Here is a 26,294-nt window from a genome sequence, read left to right as displayed (position 1 = left end):
GCGCGAGGCGGAACGCAGCGGGAGATGCCCACGTTTACCCGGGCCCACCCATCGACACCACCCACTGGCCCCGCCCCGCCGCTGGGTGGAGCACGAGACCCCGCCTCCAAATGGCCTCTCCTGGGAGGGCCGGGCTTGCTGGTGGGGCGGGACAAGAGGCCGGGAGGGGCTGGTAAGGGGTAGGGGAGGAGAGGAAGGGAGGGGTCACGTGCAGTCGGCGGACGGGGTCACGTGACGGGCGCTGAGTGAGGGAGCCGGGGCTGGGAGTTCTCCGGAGGGAAGAGGAGTGAAGTAGGGGGGACGCGGCGGCGGCGGCGGCGGCGGCGGCGGCGGCGCTGACAATGGTGAGTGCGTGTCAGCCCGCGCGCCGGGCGCCAGCCCTCAATAAGGAGCGCCGGCGGGAAGGCCAACGGCTGACCCGGCGTCGCGGGAGGGGCTGCGGGGAGCGGCAGGAGGGGCCAGGCGAGACGGGTTGGGCCTGTCTGGCCGCCGTGGGGTCGGAGGAGAGCGGGCGGCGCCGCCTTTTCCCGGTTCCCGGGGAGGCCCCGGCACCTGCGGGCGGCGGCGCGCTCTCTGCCATGTCTGAACCTCTGCCGGCGTTCCTCGACCGGCCGTGGGGGCCCTGGCTGGGTACTCGGACCCTGCCTCTGCGGGGGCTCGGCGCCGCCTCCCCTTCCAAGGTAGCGGGTCCTCGCGCTCCTTCCGGGCAGCCTCGCTTCCCTCCAGGTGGGGTGACCCGGGAGTTCCCTAGCTTCGGACTCGGGGCGATTTGGTCACTTTTCCAGTGTGTCACGCGCTTGATAAACTCCGTGATTTTGTTTTTGCATGGATGTGGTGACGTGCGATTGACCCCAGTTCAGCCTTGATGTGGACACTTGTAGAATGGGAGAAAAAGAAAAGGACGTAGGAACCGGGAGGTCTTTAACTCAGAAGACACTGGTTTCGTGCCAGCTGGTTTACGCATTGACTGTTATTTCCTTCCCCAAGCCATTTCTAGAAACTTAACGATTTGGGATGTGGGGATGGCCTGCGAAGCCGAGGGAGGGAGGGAAATCAGAGTACTCTAACCGCAGTGGGAAGCACGATGGCGGTTAACTTTGTGTGCGTTTGCACTCTCCTATAGATTAGATCTAATTTGGTTCATTTTACGGTAACGTTCGTTTCATTTGGCAAACATTTTGAGCGCCTACTTTGTGCTCTTACACTGCTTTCCCAGCGCTCACCGGTTCAATAAACTAATTTGACACTTTCGGGTAAAGATGAATCTATGTGTATTAAAAAAAAGTTTGAGTAAATACATTTTAAAGTCGGAAATCATGTTGCTTAATTATTTTTAAAAAGTAAAGACAGGTTCATTATTAAACCTGGAACCTTTTATTCTTTCCTTCAGCAAGTAATTACTTAGGTGTGCTCAGGGGCTGTGATCAAGACTGAAACAGCCTTGTTTTCTTCTAGCTTACAATCTAGAGGGAGATAAACATTTAATTGTATACTTATTTGTTTAATGGGAAATTACAGTTGTGACAAGCACCAAGAAGTAAGTACTGGGGGACCCTAACTCTAGCAGCTAGGGAAGGCTTCTTTAATTGAATATAATTTGCAAACAACTTTTATTAAAAGGCCCTCCAATTATTTTGCTTACATTTAAAATGACTTCTTTTAATAAGCTTTTGAATTATGTTTAAGAGCAATTTATTTTCATTTTCGAATTACTCGTCAAACTAAATCATAAAGCCTTACAACACTAAAATGGGCACATGTAATATATGTATGAAAACTTGCTGTTTCATTGCTTGTGTATGGGCTAAATGAATAAATTTTGAGAGCCTTCCTTCTGCCTCACCTTGAGTTGCATTTCTTTATATCCATTTGGGGGTAGTGAAATTTCTTCAGTGATGGCTAAAAAGTTTGTTGTCTTAACGGACCCACGTAATTTTGCTATATGGTAATGCTCAATATTGAGTTTCGAAATTGTATGAAAAAAATAGGTTTAGGCCATGATTAGAAAACTAAAAACAATTGCTGTAATGTTTTAATAGTCTTGTATATTGTAATCTAGTTATTTAAAGGTTATCTAAGAGTTTTAACTTATGTATTCTCTAATATTGCCTAGTATTGTTTCTGAAAATCTCATAGTCTCAAAGCTCACTTGAAGATATCTTTTCCAAAAAGACTCAAGTCATCTTTTACTTGAACTGCCTTCTGTAGTTTTAGCAAAAGCCTTTGTAAAGTATCCTAATCTTTTATACAATGTTTATTCCATCTCCTTCCAGTCTTCACCATTCTGACCCTTCTGTATTTTTCTTTACATATCAGAACTGTTATAATTTGATGGTGAATAATTTAAAAAGGGTTTCATTTTATGACTTTTTGTTTGAAATGACAAGGTGCACATCTTGCAATAAAAACTTCAAAAGCAAGACTTTGGTTAGAGAATCTTTTTTTTCAACTCCTTTTAGAAGGAAAGCAAAGAAGAGAAATATTTCAAGTATTTTTTCTCTCTGTTGTCTGCTTGTTAAATATAAGACATTCACAATTTTCTGGAAGCTTTTAGTAAGGCTGGTTTATTTTTGGTGTTTCCTCGTGTAAAACAATGGATGTTAACCTACTGCTAAATTCCCGTGATGTCATTAACTTTAACCTCGTTAAAGTGTTATAGCTTATTAACCTAGTACTCTTCTTCATATGCTATACCAGGCTTTTAAAAAATACCTTCTGAGTTGAAAAGTAGGTCTACTTTTAATTTTTAGTTATGAAGTACTCCATGCATACAGAAGATAATAGAGGATAACACATAGTTTTTACATCTTTTTAATGCATAGGAATTAAAAAATTTTAACATATCATGTCAAAAATAAGTGCTGTTTAATTATAATGTTATTGTGAAGTTTTTAAGATTCTTAAGTCTATTTTACACCATTTCAATAAGTGGCAATTTTGATTTTGTTATTTTATCTTTGACTTTTTAATATCAGCTTTCAAATCCCACATTCAGCTCTATGTGTTAAGTAGGTATGTAGAAAAAGTTACCATACTTTTCCTTTTATCTGTAAAACAGTTTTGATGGTTTTTCAAATCTTATTTTTCCTGGAAGCAGCTTTGGGAAGTATAAAGTAGGGGGAAATGAGAAAAGTAAAAATTATTTTCCTGCTTCTATTTTATAACTAGAAGGAGGCTGTTGTCTTCTCTCCTTTCCTAATTGCTCCTTCCACAGTAGCCCCCACCCCTTGCTGATTCAGTGCTTTGCACATAGTTGTTAATTAATAAATTAACAGCTGGCTGATTTTCAGCTGCTATACATTTTCGTATCTGTAGCCCTTAGGAGAAAATGCTGAACAAGTTTTAAGTTTAAAACGGGATATGAAAGAAAGCTAACTAGGAAGGGACAGTGCATGTGACCTGTCATTGATGTTTTTCATTCTAAGTCAGCTCAGATCACTTTTCTGATTAATTTTCCAGTTATATTGAGTTTGTCATTTGTAATATTGCCAGGAAAGATTAAAACATCTTGTCAAAAGGAAAACTTGCTGTTTATGTTTTTGGAGTATGTCAAAAGTACTAAGCTGGCAATTCTTTTAATTGATTTCTTGAAATTATAATCCTTTTGCTCATATAGGATTAATAAAAACAAAGCAGCAAGCTCAGAATTTAGGAAAACACTATCTTCTTTGATCCTAGTATTATCCTGTGACCTACATAGCCATAGGAGGAACATTAGCTTTCCTGTTGTTTCTGTGCTACCTGAGGACAGAACTGAGACTCAGACCTAAGTTCCTTGCCCTAGACTTTGCTACTGCACCGATGCTAATTTCCTGGAGGAGGGCAAGACTTACCAGATATTCCAGATTTCAGCTCATTTCTTTTGTGTATCCATTTTTAGAATTATTAGGACAGTATGTGTTTTAATCAAAATTGATTTATCACATCCAGCAGGTATTTGAATGCCCTCTACAAAATGCTACGCATTGCCCCTAGCCAGCGTGTCTTTAGTGATGAGCAGAGGATAAATAGGTATCTGTTCTTGGAGTTTACAGTTCAGTCAGGGAGTCAGGTATGAAAGAAGCAGCACACAAATTATAATGAATGGTGAAGTAAAACTTTATGGTGTTGTGAGACCTGAATTTGGGGAATCCAGTTTTTATTAGGAAGTTAGGGAAGGCCTCTTCACAGAGATGAGTGAAACTGAGACTCAAAGGTTGAATTAGGTTAAGGATACTTGGTTTAGAACAAGGAGACTGGCAAATTTGATTAAGCTGGATCATTTGAGGTTGTTGTAGCTGAAGAGATAGATAGAGCCAGGTAATGCAGGACATGCTGTGTGCTTGTATGTGTGTTTAACATTTCATTGAAGTAAACATTAGCTATAGAAAAGTGCACAAGTGTTTAGCTTGATGAATTTTCACAAAGTGAACACACTCATGTATTAAGTGCTCAGATAAAAACAAACAATATTACCCTAGAAGGTCCCTTTGTGCTTTCTTCCAACCACTTTCTGACTTTTAATGCTATAATGTGTTACATATTTTTGACTTTTTAGTACATAGAATCATACAGTATGTATACTTTTTGTGTCTTTGTCCTCTTTAAGCATTGTGAATGTGAGATCATCCTTGTGTATAGTTATATCTCATTCCATTGCCTGCTCTATGAATACAAACTAAAATTTATATGTCCCTTCTCATCTTGATGGATATTTGGATTGTTTCCTGTTTGGGGCTATTATGAACAATGATATGAATATTCTTATATTTGCCTCCTGGTGCATCTGTGGAAGAATTTCTTTTTAGGGTAGATAGAGGTGTAATTGCTGGGGCATGGTAAATGTGTATCTTTAACTGTATCAGCGAATGTTTTCTAAAGTAGTTCTTTTATACTTTCACCAGCCCATTGAAGGATTTCAAACAGAGAATGATATAATCAGATTTATGTTTGTACGAGATCACATAATGTAGGTTCTGTAGGGCAGAGTAAGGAGGGATATAGGATGACATGATAGGAGACTATTCTCTATGTACATTTGCAAAAAAGACTATAAGCTAGCTTTCATTAATGACAAAAATAATCCACAACTATTTCTGATGTCGGAATTGCTAATGGATTCTATTTATTACCAACTAATGTGTTTTGGCATCCATGAGCAATTGATCTTTGTTCCTTATATTTCTGTCATATTCAAGATTCACAGAACAAGGCTTGAATGTATTCTTTGGAAAAATTCACAGAAATTTCATTTGTCTCTTCCATTAGAGCCAGTTATTCCAAGTGCTTACACAATGTGTTAACACATTCTGTTCAGACCTGTATAGCAGATTTTACAGTTAGGTAGTACATTGTAGTAATTCATTTGGATTTGTATAAGTAATTTGTATAAGTAATTATCAGTTCTGCTGTAATGAAAGACTCTCATGGAAGTATAACTAAAGGTAATTTTTCAAATCCAGTAGTTAGTTAATTTTTTAGATTTCTGGTATATGTTAGTATTTATTTGTAATGGTTAGTTATGGAAATAATTGAAATGATAGCCTGTTTAAACTTGTTTAGTTTTCTTTTTGTCTCTTAAAAATTGCGGTAAAAAACACAACATGAATTTATCCTCTACAAGTTTTTAAGAGTACAGTATTAACTGTATGTATGTAGTTGTACAAAATACTAAATTTGTTTAGTTTTGATGCAGAATTTGATGTAAGTTCGTATTTCCTTGTGAACTCATAGATTGGCAGTCTGTTTATCAGTAGGTCATAGGTAAAGTCATAGCTAATTAAATTGGAATCATAAAATGTAATGACTGACAAAGCATGATAATTATGAGTATTTTCTTTTTATTTTCAGAGTTTTCTTGGAGGCTTTTTTGGTCCCATTTGTGAGATCGATGTTGTCCTTAATGATGGGGAAACCCGGAAAATGGCGGAAATGAAAACTGAAGATGGCAAAGTAGAAAAACACTATCTTTTCTATGATGGAGAATCTGTTTCAGGAAAGGTAAATCTTCTGTTTGGAAGAATTACCTAACTGAAGGATATTATAATTAGTTATCAAAGTGGCTGTGTTATTTGTAAATTTGAATGATTTTATTAGAGAAATTTTTTTCAGGGCATCTGAAGTCTTTGTTTCATTAGAACATTTACGCGAAAGATTCTTAAACTAGAAGGGACACATGGGCAGGATGTAAATTAAATCGTATGCAAAATGTTGGGTGTGTGCATCTAGTTAGCCTCAGACAGTTTCTCCATTGGGGCTATGATTCATTCAAAAGTTTGTTTCTCCTTTAAGTTAAAGTTGAGATTGGGGATAATTTTCCAGTATTCCTTTCTAGGAGTTTCTCATTCTTTGTAGATTATTTCTCTCTGTACTACTACCATTGCATCTGTTGGTCTCATGTCTTGGTACTCTGTAGAGGATGTAAGTACATTTGGAATGTGTCCACATTTAACCTTTCACTTTTCCCCCTTTTCCTTATCAAGTAATGTATAAGATAATTCTTACACTTTAGGGAATATGATCAATACTCATTGTTCTGTGATACTGAGAAGTGGTATTATAGACAAAAATCAAGACATGAAACACTTGAAGTGATTTTTTTAATATGAAGTATTAGAGTTTTTCTCCTTAAAGTAGTATATATTACATGGTATACAATTTGGGAAATAATTATCTATAGTCCCATTATATGGAAAAAATTCACTGTTAAAATTTGGATGTGTTTCCTCCTAGTCTCTCTGTATTAATTAATGTGTATGTAGTATATTAAGCATATCTTTTCTGTATTATTGCATATTTAAGTAGTTTCTATTTTTCAGATGGTTTGTAATGTATCGCCATATCTTTGGTAATACAGACATCCAGATACATATAATTTCCTCCAGTTTTTTAGATGATAAGATTATTTCCTTAGAATGAAGTGAGTTGCTGGACCAAAAGACATGAATATTTAAAGGGCGTTGAAACAAACTGATGTGGAAAATTTGTATCAAATCACATGTCCACTTACAATATTTCATTTCACCCAAGGTAGCATTGAATAAAATCACTTTTTAATGTTTGCAATTTTGATAGGCAAAAACAGTATTATTATTATAAGTAGCCTTTCTTTGGTTACTAGACAGGTTGAACTTAGGTTTATTAGCCAATTTATTGCATTGTCTATACTGGTCCTTTGTCAGATTACTTCTATTGCTATTGTAGTGTTGCATCTGAAATAAATTTTTTGGTTTTCAACTTTACTTTCCTGGTACTCTTCCTTTAATAAGAGAGAAAGAGAAGAGGCCTAAAGGAGAGGAGACAAAATCATCAAAAGGATGGGACATGTCAAATGGAAGAAGAGTAAAGGAAGTAGTATTTAGTCTATGGGAAAGGTGACTTGTTAATATCATGTGGTTGGAGAGAATAAGAATACCAATATAGTCTTCATTCTAAGAGATTGAACCTGCTAATCTCTCAGATATTTTATTTATAGGTAGAACAAGTAAGTAAACATCTCCTCTCCTAGGCTATACTCTTTTTAAGATGTGGGGATCAGAGTGTGCTTCTGTATTCTCCCTAAAAGACATCATACTGCTGTTTATGTAATAGGCTTTCACTAAACATTTGACTTGTTAATTTACTGTTTTAAGTCTAGTAGGGAACTTTCCCTGTCTATTTTAAAGTAATATTACCTCATCTGGGCTGATTAGGAGTTCATGGTTGATGTTTATGAGATAAATAAAAGAAGAGGGGAGTGTTTAAGGAAATAAAGCTACTTCAGCATGGTATTTTAAAAATAGCTGGCATTCAAATTATATTTTTGGAATTGCTAGAGAGCATATGTAGTCCTAATCAATAACTATGCAGTACATTAAAAAAATGATAAATCTCTTATAGGTAAATGGTTTCTGTTACTCAAAAGATATTATATCTGGAATCTGTTGACCCAAGATTTTTTTCACTTTTAACCCTTTTATTGTAAAATAAAACATGCAGAAAAACACACAAAACAAAAAAAAATTATTAGAAGGCATATTTTCTTGTAATTGCCAGTCAAGTCAAGGAAAACTTTGCCAACCACCCCAAATGTCCCATCCCAAAAGTAGCTCCTTCCCCTCAAAAGAAACTACTGTGTTGACTTTTATAGGAATGAACTTATTGTGTTTCTTAATTGTTTAGTCTTGCTCCTTAAAAAAATTGATAAGGCTTTTCCATCTTTTAAAATCTCTGTTTCCCTCCTCAAGCTTTTTTTTCCTTGTATCTTACTGTTGAAAAACTTGGGCCATTTGAACTGTAGAGTTTTCTGTGATTTCATACTCTTGATGCCATTATTTTCTATAAATTGGTGGCTAGATTCAAAACCTTGATTAGACTCAAGTTCATTTCTTTTGGCAAGAATGTAGGTGGTATGTTTTTTCATCAGGGGTACATGAGGTCTGGCTTTCCCTTTTTGTCTTTTTTGCAATTGTAACTTGTTAATATCTTTTCCTGGTCTACCTCTAGAACAGGTAGTTAAATAGATGACTTATAAGCACTTTGGAAAAAAAGGCTTAGAGGAAAACAAGAATTGGTTATTTGTGACCCAGCATGTTCACTAAAAACAAGTCTTACCATACCACTCTAGGCTTTCTGAAATGTCCATGTATAATAAGGTATTGGGGTAGAGTTGTAACATCTAACCTTGACTTTACCACTGTAGTGGTAGGTAACTCTGGGCAGTTTAACTTTCTGGATCTCACCTGTATTTTGACATGGTTGAATTTTTGGTTTCCAAACGTGGCTTTGCATTGTAGATTCTCTGCATAAAAATCCTTCATATATTAGACATACTCTTGGAGATCTTGGGAGGTCTGACATCCTACCTAAAGCAACAATAAATTCCATTTATAATATTCTTTACTTGTGAGCTTGTGTGTGCACACTTTTTTTTCCAGACAATTTTTTTCAGTACAGTTTTAGGTTTACAACAAAATTGAGAAGGAATTACAGAGATGTCCCGTATACGTCCTGCCCCCAGACATGCATAGCTTCTTCTTATCAACAGCACTCCCCAGATGGTACATTTTTTACCAAGGATGAACCTACATTGACACATCATAATCACCCAGAGTCCATAATTTATCCAAGGGCTCACTCTTATTGTATATTCTGTGGATCTGGACAAATATATAATGCCATATATCCATCATTATAATATCATACATGGTATTTTCGTTGCCCTAAAAAATCCTCTTTGCTCCATCTATTCATCTCCCCCTACCCTACTGTCCCCCAAACCACTGATCTTTTTATTGTCTCCATAGTTTTAGCTTTTCCAAAATGTCATTTAAGGTGTCTCTATGTTTTTTCATGACTTGATAGCTCATTCCTTTTTGGTGCTGAATAAATATTCTATTGTTTGGATGTATCACAGTTTATCCATTGATCAACTGAAGGAATCTTGGTTGCTTCCAGGTTTGGGAAATTGTGAGTAAAGCTACTGTGAGCGTGTATGGGCAGGCTGTTGTGTGGATATAAGTTTTCAACTCATTTGGATGAATACCTATTCAGTCTGTGTTTGCTGGATCATATGGTAAACCTATCTTTAGCTCTAAGAAACTGCCAAACTTTTCCAAAGTAGCATTTCCATTTTGCATTTCCACCAGCAAGGAAAGACAGAGCTCCTGTTGCTCCACACCCTTGCTAGCATTTGGTGTTCTCAGTGTTCTGGATTTTGTCCATTCTAATAGGTGTGTAGTGATCTCTCTTTTTAATTTGCAATTCCCTAATAATGTGATGTTGAATATCTTTTCATTTATTTGCCAAGTGTTCATTTTCTTTGATGAAGTGCCCATTCAGATGTTTTGCCTAATTTTTAATCAGATTGTATTCTTTTTGGTGAATTTTAAGGGTTCTTCATGTGTTTTGGGTAACATCTTCAGTTACGTCTTTTGCAAATATTTTCTCCCAATCAATGGTTTTCTTCTCACCCTATTGTCTTGATTTTTATGGTGTTGATTTTTATTCCCTGATGTCTAATGAAGTTGAGTGACTTTTCATTTGTTTATTGGCCATTTGATAACTTTTGTGAAGTGCTTATTTAGTTTTGTTTGGGGGGCTCATTTTTTCTATTCAGTTGACTTTTTTCTTATTGATGTGTAAGATTTTTTATAAGTTTTTGACAAGAGTCCTTATGTTTTCTCAGTATAGAGTCTTTTGTCTATAAAAGTATTGTAAATATCTTTTCCCAACTGGGTTGACTTTCCACGGTCTTAATGGTATCTTTTAATGAGCAATTCTTAATTTTAATATACTACAAATGTTATATTTCCTTTTTGTTAGTGTTTTTTGTATCCCATTTAAGAAATCTTTCCCTACCTTATGGGCATGAAGATACTCTTCTAAGTTTTCTTAGTCCTATAAATGTTTTAATTTTACATTTCACATTTAGATCCTCAGTTTGTTTGGAATTGATTTTGTCTATGTGATATTGTAGTGAAGGCAGGTGTTTTTTTTTTCCTCCCCTACATGGATATTTAATTGGCCTGGGACATTTTTGGAAAAAGCCATCCTTTCCCCCACTGTACTGCAGTATTGCTTTGTCATAAATTAGAGGTTGTGTGGTCTATTCCAATGTCTGCTTTCTGGGCCATTGATCTATTTGTGACATTTGCTTTCTTTTTAAAAAAGTAACCTTGTTGAGTTACAATTCACAAACCATAAAATTCACCCTTTCATAGTGTACAGTTCAGTGGTTTTTGCAGAGTTGTGCAGCCATCACTGCTTTCAAGTTCTGTATGTAACATTTTCATCACCCAAAAGAAACACCATACCACTAGCAATCACTCCTTTGGTTGCCATAGACTGAATGTTTGTGTCCTTAGAGATTGATATGTTGAAACCTAATCCCCAAAGTGATGGTACTTGAAAGTGGACCTTTGGGAAGTGATTAAGTCATGAGGGCAGAACCCTCATGAATGGGATTAGTGCCCTCATAAAAGACCCCAGAGAAATTCCTCACACCTTCTGCCATGTGAGGGCCCTGAAAAAACAGCATTTTATGAACCAGAAAGGGAGCTCTCATCAGACACAAAATATCCTGGCACCTTGATCTTGAGCTTCCCACCCTCCAGACTGCGAGCAATAAATTTCTGTTGTGTATAAGACGTCTTGTCTATAGTATTTTGTTATAGCAGCCCGAATGAACTAAGATGCCTAGTAGCCACTAATCTACAAACCTTTCTCTCTAAATTGATTTGCCTTTGCTGGACATTTCATAAACAGAATCATAAAATATGTGGCCTTTTGTGTCTGGCTTCTTTCAGTTAACATGATGTTTTCAAGTTTCACTCCTTTTAAAAATTTTTTGGTTAAAAAAGTACAGATATTTAAATTTGCCATTTTAACATTGTTTAAGTGTACCATTCAGTGGCATTAATTACCTCCGTAGTGTTGTGCAACCATCACCACTATTTTCCAAAATTTGTTTATCACTCCAAAGAGAAACTCTGTACCTATTAAACAATAATTACCCATTTCCCTTCTCTCCTAGTCTCTAGATAGCTCTAGTCTACTTTGTTTATCTAAAAATTTGCCTGCTTTAGATATTTCATATAAATGGTCACACAAGAGTTGTCCTTTTGTGTCTGGCATATTTCATTTAGCATGTTTTTAGGGTTCATTCATGTTGTAGCATGTATCAAAAGATCTTTTTTTATGGCCAAATAATGTTCCAATATATATATCCATGTATATGGATATTGTACCACATTTCCTTTATCCATTCATCAGTTGAGTATCAGTTGGGTTTCCACTTTTTGATTATTAAGGATAATGGTGTACTTTTGTGTCAATACATGTTTTCATTTCTCTTGGGTGTATACTTAGGAGTAGAATTGCTGGGTCATGCATTAACTATTGTTTAACATTTAGAGAAACTGCCAAACTTCCCCAAAACAGCTGCACCTTTTTACTTTCCATCCAGCAATGTGTGTGGGTTCCAGTTACTTAACATTCATGACAGTACATATTATTGTCTGTATTTTGGTTATGGCTGTGTTAGTGGATGTGAAGTGGTATCTCATTATGGTTTTGATTTGCATTTGCTAATAACTCATACTGGACATCCTTTCATGTGCTTATTGCCATTTGTATTTGGAGAAAAGTTTCTTCATATGCTTTGACCATTTTTTTTATTAAGGTATTATTCATATACACTCTTATGGATGTTTCACATGAAAAACAATGTGGTTACTACATTCACCCATATTATCAAGTCCCTCCACAAACCCCATTGCAGTCACTGTCCATCAGTGTACTAAGGTGTCACAGATTCACTATTTGCCTTCTCTGCGCTACACTCTCTTCCACATGAACCCCCACACCATGAATACTGAACATAATACCCCTCAATCCCCTTCTTCCTCCCTCCCCACCTGCCCTCCCACATCCCTCCCCTTTGGTAACTGCTAGTCCCTTCTTGGACTCTGTGTGTCAGCTGCTGTTTTGTTCCTTCAGTTTTGCTTCATTGTTATACTCCACAAACGAGGGAAGTTATCTGTTACTTGTCTTTCTCTGCCAGGCTTATTTCACTGAGCATAATACCCTCTAGCTCCATCCAGGTTGTTGCAAATGGTAGGATTTGTTTATTTCTTATGGCTGAATAGTATTCCGTTGTGTATATGTACCACATCTTCTTTATCCATTCATCTACTGATGGACACTTAGGTTGCTTCCATATCTTGGTTATGGTAAATAGTGCTACGATAAACATAGGAGTGCATATGTCTTTTTGAATCTGAGAACTTGTATTCTTTGGGTAAATTCCTAGGAGTGGGATTCCCGGGTCAAATGGTATTTCTATTTTTAGTTTTTTGAGGAACCTCTGTACTGGTTTCCACAATGGTTGAACTAGCTTACATTCCTACCAGCAGTGTAGGAGGGTTTCCCTTTCTCCGCATCCTTGCCAGCATTTGTTGTTCTTAGTCTTTTCAATGCTGGTCATCCTACCTGGTGTGAGGTGATATCTTATTGTGGTTTTAATTTGCATTTCCCTGATGATTAGTGATGTGGAGCATCTTTTCATGTATCTGTTGGCCATCTGAATTTCTTCTTTGAAGAATTACCTCTTCATATCCTCCACCCATTTTTTAATCAACTTATTTGCTTTTTGGGTGTTGAGACATGTGAGTTCTTTATATATTTTGGATATTAATGCCCTGTTGGATATGTCATTTACAAATATATTTTCCCATATGGTAGGATGCCTTTTTGTTCTGTTGATGGTATCCTTTGCTGTACAAAAGCTTTTTAGTTTGATGTAGTCCCGTGTGTTCATTTTTGCTTTTGTTTCCCTCCCTCAAGGAGATGCGTTTAGGAAGAAGTTGCTCATGTTTACATTCAGGAGATTTTTGCCTATATTGTCTTCTAAGAGTTTTATGGTTTCATGACTTACATTCAGGTCTTTGAGTCATTTCGAGTTTAGTTTTTTGTATGGCATTAAACAATAATCCAATTTCATTCTCTTGCATGTAGCTGTCCAGTTTTACCAAGACCAGTTGTTGAAGAGGCTGTCATTTCCCCATTGTATATCCATGGCTCCTTTATCATATGTTAATTGACCATATATGGTTGGGTTTATATCTGGGCTTTCTAGTCTGTCCCATTGGTCTATGAGTCTGTTCTTGTGCCTGTACCAAATTGTCTGGATTACTGTGGCTTTGTAATAGAGCATAATCCCCCCAGCTTTATTCTTCCTTCTCAGGATTGCTTTGGCTATTTGGGGTTTTTTGTGGTTCCATATGAATTTTAGAACAATTTGCTCTAGTTGACTGAAGAATGCTGTTGGTATTTTTATAGGAATTGCATTGAATCTGTAGATTGGTTTAGGCAGGATGGCCATTTAAACAATATTAATTCTTCCTATCCATGAGCATGGGATGTGTTTCCATTTATTGGTATCTTCTTTAATTTCTCTCATGAGTGTCTTGTAGTTTCCAGGATATAGGTCTTTCACTTCCTTGGTTAGGTTTATTCCTAGGTATTTTATTCCTTTTGATGCAATTGTGAATGGAATTGTTTTTTTGATTTCTTTTTCTGCTAGTTCATCATTAAGTGTATAGGAATGCATTTTGTATCCTGCAACTTTACTGAATTCAGATATTAGATCTAGTAGTTTGGGAGTGGATTCTTTAGGGTTTTTTATGTACAATATCATGTCATCTGCAAACAGTGACAGTTTAACTTCTTCCTTACCAATCTGGATGCACTTTATTTCTTTGTGTTGTCTAATTGCTGTGGCAAGGACCTCCACAACTATGTTGAATAGAAGTGGGCAGAGTGGGCATCCTTGTCTTGTTCCTGATAGGAAAGGGAAGGCTTTCACTATCTCACTGTTAAGTATGATGTTAGCTGTGGGTTTATCATATATGGCCTTTATTATGTTGAGGTACTTGCCCTCTATACCCATTTTGTTGAGAGTTTTTATCATGAATGGATGTTGAATTTTGTTAAGTGCTTTTTTGACATCTATGGAGATGATCATATGGTTTTTGTCCTTCTTTTTGTTGATGTGGGTGGATGATGATGATGGATTTTCTAATATTGTACCATCCTTGCATCCCTGGGATAAATCCTACTTGAACATGGTAGATAATCTTTTTGATACATTTTTGAATTTAGTTTGCTAATATTTTGTTGAGTATTTTTGCATACATGTTCATCAGGGATATGGTCTGTAATTTTCCTATTTTGTGGTGTCTTTGCCTGGTTTTGGTATTAGAGTGATGCTGGCCTCATAGAATGAGTTTGAAAGTATTCCCTCTTCTACTTTTTGGAAAACTTTAAGGTAGAAGAGTATTAGGTCTTCACTAAATGTTTGATACAATTCAGCAGTGAAGCCATCTGATCCAGCGGTTTTGTTCTTAGGTAGTTTTTTGATTACCAGTTCAATTTTGTTGTTGGTGATTGGTCTGTTCAGATTTTCTGTTTCTTTCTGCATCAGCCTTGGAAGATTGTATTTTTCTAGAAAGTTGTCCATTTCTTCTAGGTTATCCAATTTGTTACCATATAATTTTTCATAGTATTCTCTCATAATTCTTTGTATTTCTGTAGTGTCTGTAGTGATTTTTCTTTTCTCATTTTCTGATTCTGTTTATGTGTATAGACTCTTTTTTTCTTGATAAGTCTGGCTAGGGGTTTATCTATTTTGTTTATTTTCTCAAAGAACCAGCTCCTACTTTCACTGATTCTTTATATTGTTTTATTCTTCTCGATTTTATTTATTTCTGCTCTAATTTTATTATGTCCCTCCTTCTACTGACATTGGGCCTCATTTGTTCTTCTTTTTCTAGTTTTGTTAATTGTGAGTTTGGACTGTTCATATGGGATTGTTCTTCTTTCCTGAAGTAGGCCTATATTGCACTGTACCTCCCTCTTAGCACAGCCTTCCCTGTGTCCCACAGAGTTTTGCATTGTTGAATTATTGTTGTCATTTGTCTCCATATATTGCTTGATCTCTGTTTTTATTTGGTTATTGATCCATTGGTTATTAGGAGTATGTTGTGAAGCCTCTGTGTGTTTGTGGGCTTTTTTGTTTTCTTTGAGTAATTTATTTCTAGTTTCATATCTTTGTTGTCTGAGAAGCTGGTTGGTACAATTTCAATCTTTTTAAATTTACCGAGGTTCTTTTTGTGCCTAGTATATGATCTATTCTTAAAAATGTTCCACGTGTACTTGAGAAGAATATATATTCTGCTGCTTTTGGGTGTAGAGGTCTGTAGATGTCTGTTTGGTCCATCTGTTCTAATGTGTTGTTCAGTGCCTCTGTCTCTTTAATTTTTTGTCTGGTTGATCTGTCCTTCGGAGTGAGTGGAGTGTTGAAGTCTCCTAGAATGAATGCATTGCATTCTATTTCCCCTTTTAATTCAGTTAGTATTTGTTTCACATATGTAGGTGCTCCTGTGTTGGGTGCATAGATATTTATAATGGTTATATCTTCTTGTTGGCTTGACCCCTTTATCATTATGTAATGTCCTTCTTTGTCTCTTGTAACTTTCTTTGTTTTGAAGTCTATTTTGTCTGATACAAATACTGCAACTCCTCTGCTTTTTTTCTCCCTATTAGTTTCATGAAATATCTGTTCCATCCTTTCACTTTTAGTCTGTGTATGTCTTTGGGTTTAAAGTGAGTCTCTTGTAGGCAGCATATAGATGGGTCTTGTTTTTTATCCATTCAGTGATTCTGTGTCTTTTGATTGGTGCATTCAGACCGTTTACATTTAGGGTGAAAATCGATGGGTATGTACTTATTGCCATTGCAGGCTTTAGGTTCGTGGTTACCAAAGGTTCAAGGTTAACTTCTTTACTATCTAAAAGCTTAACTTAACTCACTTAGTATGCTATTATAAACACAATCTACAGGTTCTTTTTTCTCCTCCTTTTTCTTCCTCTTCTATTCTTTATATATTATTTATCATATTCTGTTCTCTTTGTCTATCCTTTGACTGACTTGGGGATACTTGATTTAATTTTGCATATGCTTAGTAATTAACTGTTCTACTTTCTTTACTGTGGTTTTATTACCTGTGGTGACAGCTATTAAACCTTAGGAACACTTCCATCTATAGCAGTCCCTCCAAAATACAGCATAGAGACAGTTTGTGGGAGGTAATCTCTCAACTTTTGCTTATCTGAAAATTTTTTAATCCCTCCTTCAAATTTAAGAGATAATCTTGCCAGATAAAGTATTCTTGGTGTGAGGCCTTTCTGCTTCATTGCATTAAATACATCATGACACTCCCTTCTAGCCTGTAAGGTTTCTGCTGAGACGTCTGATGATAGCCTGATGGGCTTTCCTTTGTATGTGATCTTATTTCTCTCTCTGGCTGCTTTTTATAGTCTCTTTAGCCTTGATTTTTGCCATTTTAATTATTATGTGTCTTAGTGTTGTCCTCCTTGAGTCCCTTGTGTTGGGAGATCTGTGCACCTCCATGGCCTGAGAGACTTATCTCCTTACCCAGATTGGGGATGTTTTAAGCAATTACCTCCTCAAAGACTTCCTATCTTTCTCTCTCTCCTTCTTCTGGTACCCCTGTAATATGAATATTGTTCCATTTGGATTAGTCACACAGTTCTCTCAATATTCTTTCATTCTTAGAGATCTTTTTTGTCTCTCTGCCTCAGCTTCTGTGTATTCCTCTTCTCTAGTTTCTATTTCATTTATTGTCTCCACCATATCTAATCTGCTTTTAAAACCCTACATTGTGCTATTCAGCGATTGGATCTCTGACCGGAATTCATTCTTGAATATTTTTCTGTAACTCCATGAGCATGTTTATGATTTTTATTTTGAAATCTCTTTCAGGAAGATTCATGAGTTCGGTTTCATTTGACTCTGTGTGTGGTGTATGTATGATTTTATTTTGAACTAGTTTCCTTTGATGTTTCATATTTGTATGTGGCGCCCTCTGGTGCCCAGAAGCTCTACTCTCTGGAGCTGCTCAGCCCCTGGAGCATTGTTGGGGGTCGCAGGGGAGCAGTGTTGGTGCCTGCGGGGAGGAAAGGGCTGTGCCTTGCTTCCCAGCTGCTAGGCCTGTCTCCACTGCCAGAACCAGTGGGCTGAGCACACAGGTATAAGCCTTTATGCTTTTCGTTTGTAGCTGCTGTATGCAGGGCTTCCCTCTGGCTGGCCTGACTCCATGACAGGGTTTGCCGGTTTGCGAGCCTGGTGTGGGCTGGCTGGGCAAAAGGCGCAGTAGGCTGCGTATCACACTGGGGGGCCTTGGAGCTGCATAGCTAGCCAAAGGGCTGGAGCACCTGAAAATCATTAAAGTTCCTATCCTGCTGGGCAGACAGCTCCTTGACAATTTTGTCTACCTGAACTTTCTCCTGAGCAGTAAGCTTTGTACAATCCTTGCCCTTTTAGGAGTTCTTTTGCTGTTAGGAAGTCTCTCAGACTGCCTGCCTTTCTTTTGTCCCAGAGAAGCCGGATATGGGTCCCTGTTTTCCACAAGTGGCTGGAATCTCAGTCCCTCCAGTATTCTACCTGTCTTAGCTTTCCAACCCCCCTACTCTCCAGAGCACCATGCAGTGTAGGTTTGTGCTCCCAGAGAAGATCTCCAGAACTAGGTGTTCATCAGTCCCAGGCCTCCAGTCCCTCCCTGTTCCGTTTCTCTTCCTCCTGCCAGTGAGCTGGGTTGGGGAAGGGCTTGGGTCCTGCCAGGTCATGACTTTGGTACGTTTTTTTGGCACCTTTTTCCGTGAGGTCTGTTCTTTATTCCAGGTGTATGCAGTGTGGTACAACCTTCTTTCCTGTTGCTCTTTAAGAATTAGTTGTATTAATTATATTTTCATACTATATGCGTTTTAGGAGGAAGCCTTTGTCTCATGTCTCACACCACCATCTTTAATCCAAGTTGCTTTGGCCATTTTTTATTGGGTTATTTTATCTTCTTATTATTGAGTTGTAAGAGTTGCTTATATATGCTGGATAGACGTCCTTTATCAGTTATGTTTTGCACAATCTTTCTCCTGTGAGTTGTCTTTTTACTTTCTTGATGGCATCTTTTGAAGCACTAAAGTTTTGAATTTCATTGAAATCTAATTTATCTAATTTTTTCTTTTTTTGCTCATGCTTTGGTGTCATCTAAGAAAAAGTTGCCTATCCAAGGTAATGACAATTTACACCTATGTTTTCCTCAAGAGTTTTGTAATTCTAGCTCTTTGATTTAGGTCTTTGACACATTTTGAGTTAATATTTGTATATGGTGTGAGATAGGGATTCAACTTCATTGTTTTGTATATTGATATTCAGTTGTTCCCAGTGCTATTAGTTGAAAAGAATATTCTTTCCCCACTGATTTGTTTTAGGGACTCTTTAATACTAAAATTGCTGTCTGTCAAAATTTCTTGGAGAGATTTTGAAGCATGCCTTGAGACTATTGGAAATATTTAGATCATCACAAGATAAATAGGGAAATTCTTAAAAGCTACTTATTCAGGTTCTCTTTATCCTTCAAATATTACTGCTTTGGTTCATGTCAAGTGACAAATCTTCCCTAAGCCAGAACAGTTGGACTGTATCCTATCTTCATTATGCTTTATGAATAAATTTAACCTTGATATCCCCTTTTAAAATAACAGCTTGTATCACTGTACCTCCTGAGTAATTTTGAGAGAGTTTTGTTGTGTTTAATTATTGAGCTACAATAATTGTGAAAAACTGTGAATTGTGAAAATTTTGACTAGTAATATTCATCAGCAGATTTTCGTGGGGTGGGGTTCATAAGTTAAAATTACATAACCAGGACATTCTTTTAGATTGGTCAGTGGTAAGTAAGTAAATTATCTTGAAGTGGTGGTACCAGTGCTAAGCCACCTTTAATGAACTCTGCATTTATTCCTTGTTGCAAAAGTGAACAAAGATGTATGTTTAGTCTGAAATTATAGTTTACAGTTTAGTTCTTCAAGGAATATTATTGTATTTTTCATCAGTACAAATATGGACCATATTCTTAGGGCAGCAGTTGGAAACTAATCTTGGTTAACCAAAATACCCAGCAACAACAGTGTACACATACCTTGTTGTCTTAGTGTAAATGACCCTATAAATGTTGTGTAGCACATTGATACATATTGTCTTAAACACAATTTAGATGAATCCTGAAGACACAGTTACTTGATATAGCTATAGAATATTATATGATGAAGAATGCTGAGCTTTGAGATTGCTTTGTTAAAGCAGTGAATATGTTTTATATATAGATTGTTTCCCTACATTTTGTTTTCATGACCTGTTAAACATATGTACATAGTCTCAAGTTCTCTACTAAAATTATTAATAACTAAGGTAAAAATAGTAACTTAAATTGGAGAAACTTGGTGGATGACTTTGACCAAGTGGATCAAAGTCAACATCACCAGTATTGGAACAAATTGGTATCATGTACTTCCTAATAAGCTACACTGAGAAGAACAGCTTCACCTTTGTGTGTTCTTGCCATAATGCATATGCTCAATCTAATTGTAATAAAGCATCAAAGAAACCTAAACTGAGGGAAATTCTACAAAGTAACTGACCTGTATTTTTAAAAAACATCAAGGTCAAGAAAGGCAATGACTGAAGAATGTCCTAGGTTAAAGGAGACTAAAAAGACAATTACATGTAATGTGATCTTTGATTGGAGTTCAGACAGGAGGGGAAAAAAAGGATATAAAGCACATTATTGGGACAATTGATGGAATTTTAATATAGGCTATGGAATGTTAACTTCCTGATTTTGATAATTGTGCTATATAAGAGAAAGTCTGTTATGAGGTACACATGAAGAGTTCAGGGGTAGAGGGGCATGATGTCTCCAGCTTATTCTCAGTTGTGAAAAAAGTTGTGTATATGTGATTGCTCATGGCTATGTAGAGAGAAGATGATAAAACAGGACAAAATATAAACATGATGAATCTGAGTAAAGGTTATGTGGGATTTCCTTGTTCTGTTCCTTGTTGAAACTTCTCTGTAAGTTTGAATATAATAAAAGATACAAAAGTATATAGCTGAGTTGGTGTTAAAATTCTCCCTTGCAGAATAGCTTTTAAACCAAAATGCTTAGTTATGCCTTCCAATTACAGGATCGTTCAGATTCCAGAATAGCTTGCATTAAATGGCTTAGAAGAAACCATATTTTAACATCCATGGGAGAGCAAGGAAAGTTTCAGAGTTTAGGCCATTTGGTGGGAAAACAATAACTTTGCACTTCTGCCTTAATAATGTGGTTTCAGAATGTTTTTTAAGAACTGTAAATTTTACTGTATCAGACACAGCCATGTTCAAAGAGATTCTCAAAAACTGTTGACAAATAGACATTTCTTAAAATACACTATTTTCCTGTGCACTTTACAAATTAGAGAATAGTTCTAATTACTGCCTGGTTTATGAAACAGTTGAAGTTACACTTATTCTGTTTCTGATTCGGACGTAAAATTCAACTTGTTAGTGAGTGTGAAATCCCTCTAAGTACTTATTTATTTTTTTAAGGCCTATTTATTTATTTATTTATTTATTTATTTATTCACTTATTTATTTATTTTTTGAGAGGGCATCTCTCATATATATTGATCAAATGGTTGTTAACAACAATACAATTCTGTATAGGGGAGTTAATGCTCAATGTACAATCATTAATCCACCCCAAGCCTAATTCTCATCAGTCTCCAATCTTCTGAAGCATAATGAACAAGTTCTTACATGGTGAACAAGTTCTTACATAGTAAATAAGTTCTTACATGGTGAACAGTACGAGGGCAGTCATCACAGAAACTTTCAGTTTTGATCACACATTATGAACTATAAACAATCAGGTCAAATATGAATATTCATTTGATTTTTGTACTTGATTTATATGTGCATCCCACATTTCTCCCTTACTATTATTATAATTATTTTTTTATTTTATTTTTAATAAGATGCTTAAGTGGTAGGTAGATGCAAAATAAAGGTAGAAAACATAGTTTAGTGCTGTAAGAGAGCAAATTTAGATGATCTGGTGTGTGCCTGTAGACTATGTGTTAATCCAAGCTAGACAAGGGCAATAAAACATCCATGGATGCAGAAGATTTCCCTCAAAACGGGGGGGTGAGGTTCTAAGCCTCACTTCTGTTGATCCCCAATTTCTCACCTGATGGCCCTCCTGTGACTGTGCCTGTCTTAGGTTGTTCCTCCCTTGAGGAATCTTACCCATCTCTGGCTAACCAGTCATTTTCTGGGGCCATACAGGAAGATGTAAAGTTGGTAAGTGAGAGAGAGGCAATATTGTTTGAAAAGGTTAGCTTTTTACTTCTTTGCAGATTTATGCCCTGTGGCTTCTATGCCCAGCACTTGTCTCGAGGTATCTTTACCACTTGGAAGAATTATGATACTCGGTAAATTCGATATGAGGCATGAATTCTATTTAAGGGTTGTAATTAGGAAGGAAGAAGAAAAGCTATAGGAGTAGCAGACGGAAGATAACATGGGAAGATTGATTATTTCTTTGACATATCTTCTTGTAGAGTAACTTCAGCATGTATAGGTTTTAAACTACTAATTAAATTGCATACACACATTAACATAATAGGAATACAGTTACATAACCAAAGCAGACCTATAATTACCAGCCATCTCCAGTGAAACCAAGAAAACCAGTTAGGCACCCTAGGCATTTGTGAAAACTTACCTATGATATGGTGGATATTGTCCAACTGAACTTGAACAGTCTGAGAGAAATCAGACAAATTAAAACAACCCATTCCTGGGGACTGTTCACATCCCATATGTTCTTTTAACAGTAGATAGTCTGTAGTCGTAAGATTTTGGAGTGCTACAACTTGCACTTCTCCTAATTCTTGGTTGAGTTCCAACAGTGTAGATCCAATCAAATTTGTTGTTTTACTGTATGCACAGGTGAGCTTAGATATCTCCTTCATTCCAATGGCAAGTCCAGGAACCGGTGGGATGAATGCAGCTACAACTGCAGCATCACCTGGATCTTTGTTGAGGTTTCTTTGATGATCATCTTCTGGTATGACACTTCCAGAGAGGGCTGATGTTGGAAGTTCTTCTTCATATCGTATCTTAGTTCATTTTCTGGGTAGCCAAATTAGGCTTTGATCCTCTGTATAAACACAAACAGACCCTTTGCCCACACTTTGATATGCCCTTTATACCATTGTGTAGAACTCATTGGAGGTCACCACACAGGAACTGCTGTTAGTCCATTCTTGGGTTCTTTGATTCCACTACTGTTTTGTGTCTTCAATTTTTCCTTTGTTCTTATACTCCACAGATGAGTGAAATCATTTGGTATTTCTCTTTCTCCGCTTGGCTTATTTCACTGAGCATAATACCCTCCAGGTCCATCCATGTTGCTGCAAATGGTAGGATTTGCCCTCTTCTTATGGCTGAGTAGTATTCCATTGTGTATATGTACCACATCTTCTTTATCCATTCATCTACCTATGGACATTTAGGTTGCTTCCAATTCTTGGCTATTGTAAATAGTGCTGGAATAAACATGGGGGTGCATCTGTCTTTCTCAAACTTGATTGCTGCGTTCTTAGGGTAAATTCCTAGGAGTGGAATTCCTGGGTCAAATGCTAAGTCTGTTTTGAGCATTTTGATGAACCTCCATACTGCTTTCCACAATGGTTGAACTAATTTACATTCCCACCAGCAGTGTAGGAGGGTTCCCCTTTCTCCACAGCCTCACCAACATTTGTTGTTGTTTGTCTTTTGGATGGCAGCTATCCTTACTGGTGTGAGGTGATACCTCATTGTAGTTTTAATTTGCATTTCTCTGATAATTAGAGATGTGGAGTATCTTTTCATGTGTCTGTTGGCCATCTGTATTTCTTTTTTGGAGAACTGTCTGTTCAGTTCCTCTGCCCATTTTTTAATTGGATTATTTGTTTTTTGTTTGTTGAGGCATGTGAGCTCTTTATATATTTTGGATGTCAAGCCTTTATCGGATCTGTCATTTACAAATATATTCTCCCATACTGTAGGGTTCCTTTTTGTTCTATTGATGGTGTCTTCTGCTGTACAGAAGCTTTTCAGCTTAATATAGTCCCACTTGTTCATTTTTGCTGTTGTTTTCCTTGCCCGGGGAGATATGTTCAAGAAGAGGTCACTCATGTTTATGTCTAAAAGGTTTTTGCCTATATTTTTTTCTAAGAGTTTTATGGTTTCATGACTTACATTCAGGTCTTTGATCCATTTTGAATTTACTTTCGTGTATGGGGTTAGACAATGGTCCAGTTTCATTCTCCTACATGTAGCTGTCCAGCTTTGCCAGCACCATCTGTTAAAGATACTGTCATTTTGCCATTGTATGTCCATGGCTCCTTTATCAAATATTAATTGACCATATATGTTTGGGTTAATGTCTGGAGTCTCTATTCTGTTCCACTGGTCTGTAGCTCGGTTCTTGTGCCAGTACCAAATTGTCTTGATTACTATGGCTTTGTAGTAGAGCTTGAAGTTGGGGAGTGAGATCCCCCCTACTTTATTCTTTCTCAGGATTGCTTTGGCTATTTGGGGTTTTTTGTGTTTCCATATGAATTTTTGAATTATTTGTTCCAGTTCATTGAAGAATGTTGCTGGTAGTTTGATAGGGATTGCATCAAATTTGTATATTGCTTTGGGCAGGATGGCCATTTTGACGACATTAATTCTTCCTAGCCAGGAGCGTGGGATGAGTTTCCATTTGTTAGTGTCCCCTTTAATTTCTCTTAAGAGTGACTTGTAGTTTTCAGAGTATAGGTCTTTCACTTCTTTGGTTAGGTTTATATCTAGGTATTTTTTTCTTTTTGATGCAATTGTGAATGGAATTGTTTTCCTGATTTCTCTTTCTATTGGTTCACTATTAGTGTATAGGAAAGCTACAGATTTCTGTGTGTTAATTTTGTATCCTGCAACTTTGCCGTATTCTGATATCAGTTCTAGTAGTTTTGGAGTGGAGTCTTTAGGGTTTTTTATGTACAATATCATATCATTTGCAAATAGTGACAGTTTAACTTCTTCTTTACCAATCTGGACTCCTTGTATTTCTTTGTTTTGTCTGATTGCTGTGGCTAGGACCTCCAGTACTATGTTAAATAACAGTGGGAAGAGTGGGCATCCCTGTCTAGTTCCCAATCTCAGAGGAAAAGCTTTCAGCTTCTCGCTCTTCAGTATAATATTGGCTCTGGGTTTATCATATATGGCCTTTATTATGTTGAGGTACTTGCCCTCTATTCCCATTTTGCTGAGAGTTTTTATCATGAATGGATGTTGAATTTTGTCAAATGCTTTTTCAGCATCTATGGAGATGATCATGTGGTTTTTGTCTTTCTTTTTGTTGATGTGGTGGATGACGTTGATGGATTTTCAAATGTTGTACCATCCTTGCATCCCTGGGATGAATCCCACTTGGTCATGGTGTATGATCCTTTTGATATACTGTTGAATTCTGTTTGCTAATATTTTATTGAGTATTTTTGCATCTACATTCATCAGGGATATTGGTCTGTAATATTCTATTTTGGTGGGGTCTTTGCCTGGTTTTGGTATTAGGGTTATGTTGGCTTCATAGAATAAGTTTGGGAGTATTTCCTCCTCTTCTATTTTTTGGAAAACTTTAAGGAGAATGGGTATTATGTCTTCTCTGTGTGTCTGGTAAAATTCCGAGGTAAATCTGTCTGGCCTGGGGGTTTTGTTCTTGGGTAGTTTTTTGATTACCGTTTCAATTTCTTTGCTCATAATTGGTTTGTTTTACTTTTGTGTTTCTTCCTTGGTCAGTCTTGGAAGGTTGTATTTTTCGAGGAAGTTGTCCATTTCGTCTAGGTTTTCCAGCTTGTTGGCATATAGGTTTTCATAGTAGTCTTTAATAATTCTTTGTATTTCTGTGGAGTCTGTCGTGATTTTTCCGTTCTCATTTCTGATTCTGTTGATTTGTGTTGATTCTCTTTTTCTCTTAATAAGTTTGGCTAGAGGCTTATCTATTTTGTTTATTTTCTCAAAGAACCAGCTCTTGGTTTCATTGATTCTTGCTATTGTTTTATTCTTCTCAATTTTGTTTATTTCTTCTCTGATCTTTTATTATGTCCCTCCTTCTGCTGACTTTAGGCCTCATTTGTTCTTCTTTTTCCAGTTTCGATAATTGTGATGTTAGACTATTCATTTGGGATTGCTCTTCCTTCAAGTATGCCTGGATCACTATATTCTTTCCTCTTAAGACTGCTTTCGCTGCGTCCCACAGAAGTTGGGGCTTTGTGTTGTTGTTGTCATTTGTTTCTATATATTCCTTGATCTCTATTTTGATTTGTTCGTTGATCCAATGATTATTTAGAAGCATGTTGTTAAGCCTCCATGTGTTTGTGAGCCTTTTTGTTTTCTTTGTAGAATTTATTTCTAGTTTTATACTTTTGTGATCTGAAAAATTGGTTGGTAGAATTTCAATATTTTGGAATTTACTGAGGCTCTTTTTGTGGGCTAGTATGTGGTCTATTCTGGAGAATGTGCCATGTGCACTTGAGAAGAATGTATATCCTGTTGCTTTTGGATGTAGAGTTCTATAGATGTCTATTAGTTCCATCTGTTCTAGTGTGTTGTTCAGTGCCTCTGTGTCCTTACTTATTTTCTGCCCGGTGGATCTATCCTTTGGGGTGAGTGGTGTGTTGAAGTCTCCTAAAATGAATGCATTGCAGTCTATTTCCCCCTTTAGTTCTGTTAGTATTTCACATATGCTGGTGCTCCTGTGTTGGGTGCATATATATTTAGAATGGTTATATCCTCTTGTTGGACTGAGCCCTTTATCATTATGTAGTGTCCTTCTTTATCTCTTGTTA

The 26,294-nt window shown here is 36.9% G+C and overlaps 1 protein-coding gene across 5 annotated transcripts in view; it reads left to right on the top strand.

The window, feature by feature from the left end:
* Nucleotides 1–200: 200 nt before the first annotated feature.
* The window catches only part of VPS26A (VPS26 retromer complex component A), a 41,782-nt gene continuing 15,688 nt past the window's right edge, over nt 201–26,294 (top strand). For 3 of the 5 annotated variants that reach the window (XM_037002874.2, XM_037002871.2, XM_037002872.2), the window contains exons 1-2: nt 351–680; nt 5,830–5,979. In XM_037002874.2, the coding sequence (XP_036858769.1) occupies nt 579–680; nt 5,830–5,979 (252 nt within the window). In that variant the 5' untranslated portion in view covers nt 351–578. The other 2 variants (XM_037002873.2, XM_037002875.2) reach the window with 2 other exon arrangements.

This window comes from Manis javanica, chromosome 7 (assembly GCF_040802235.1).
Source record: "Manis javanica isolate MJ-LG chromosome 7, MJ_LKY, whole genome shotgun sequence".
Lineage (NCBI taxonomy): Eukaryota > Metazoa > Chordata > Mammalia > Pholidota > Manidae > Manis > Manis javanica.
This window is presented reverse-complemented; position numbering and strand designations above follow the sequence as displayed.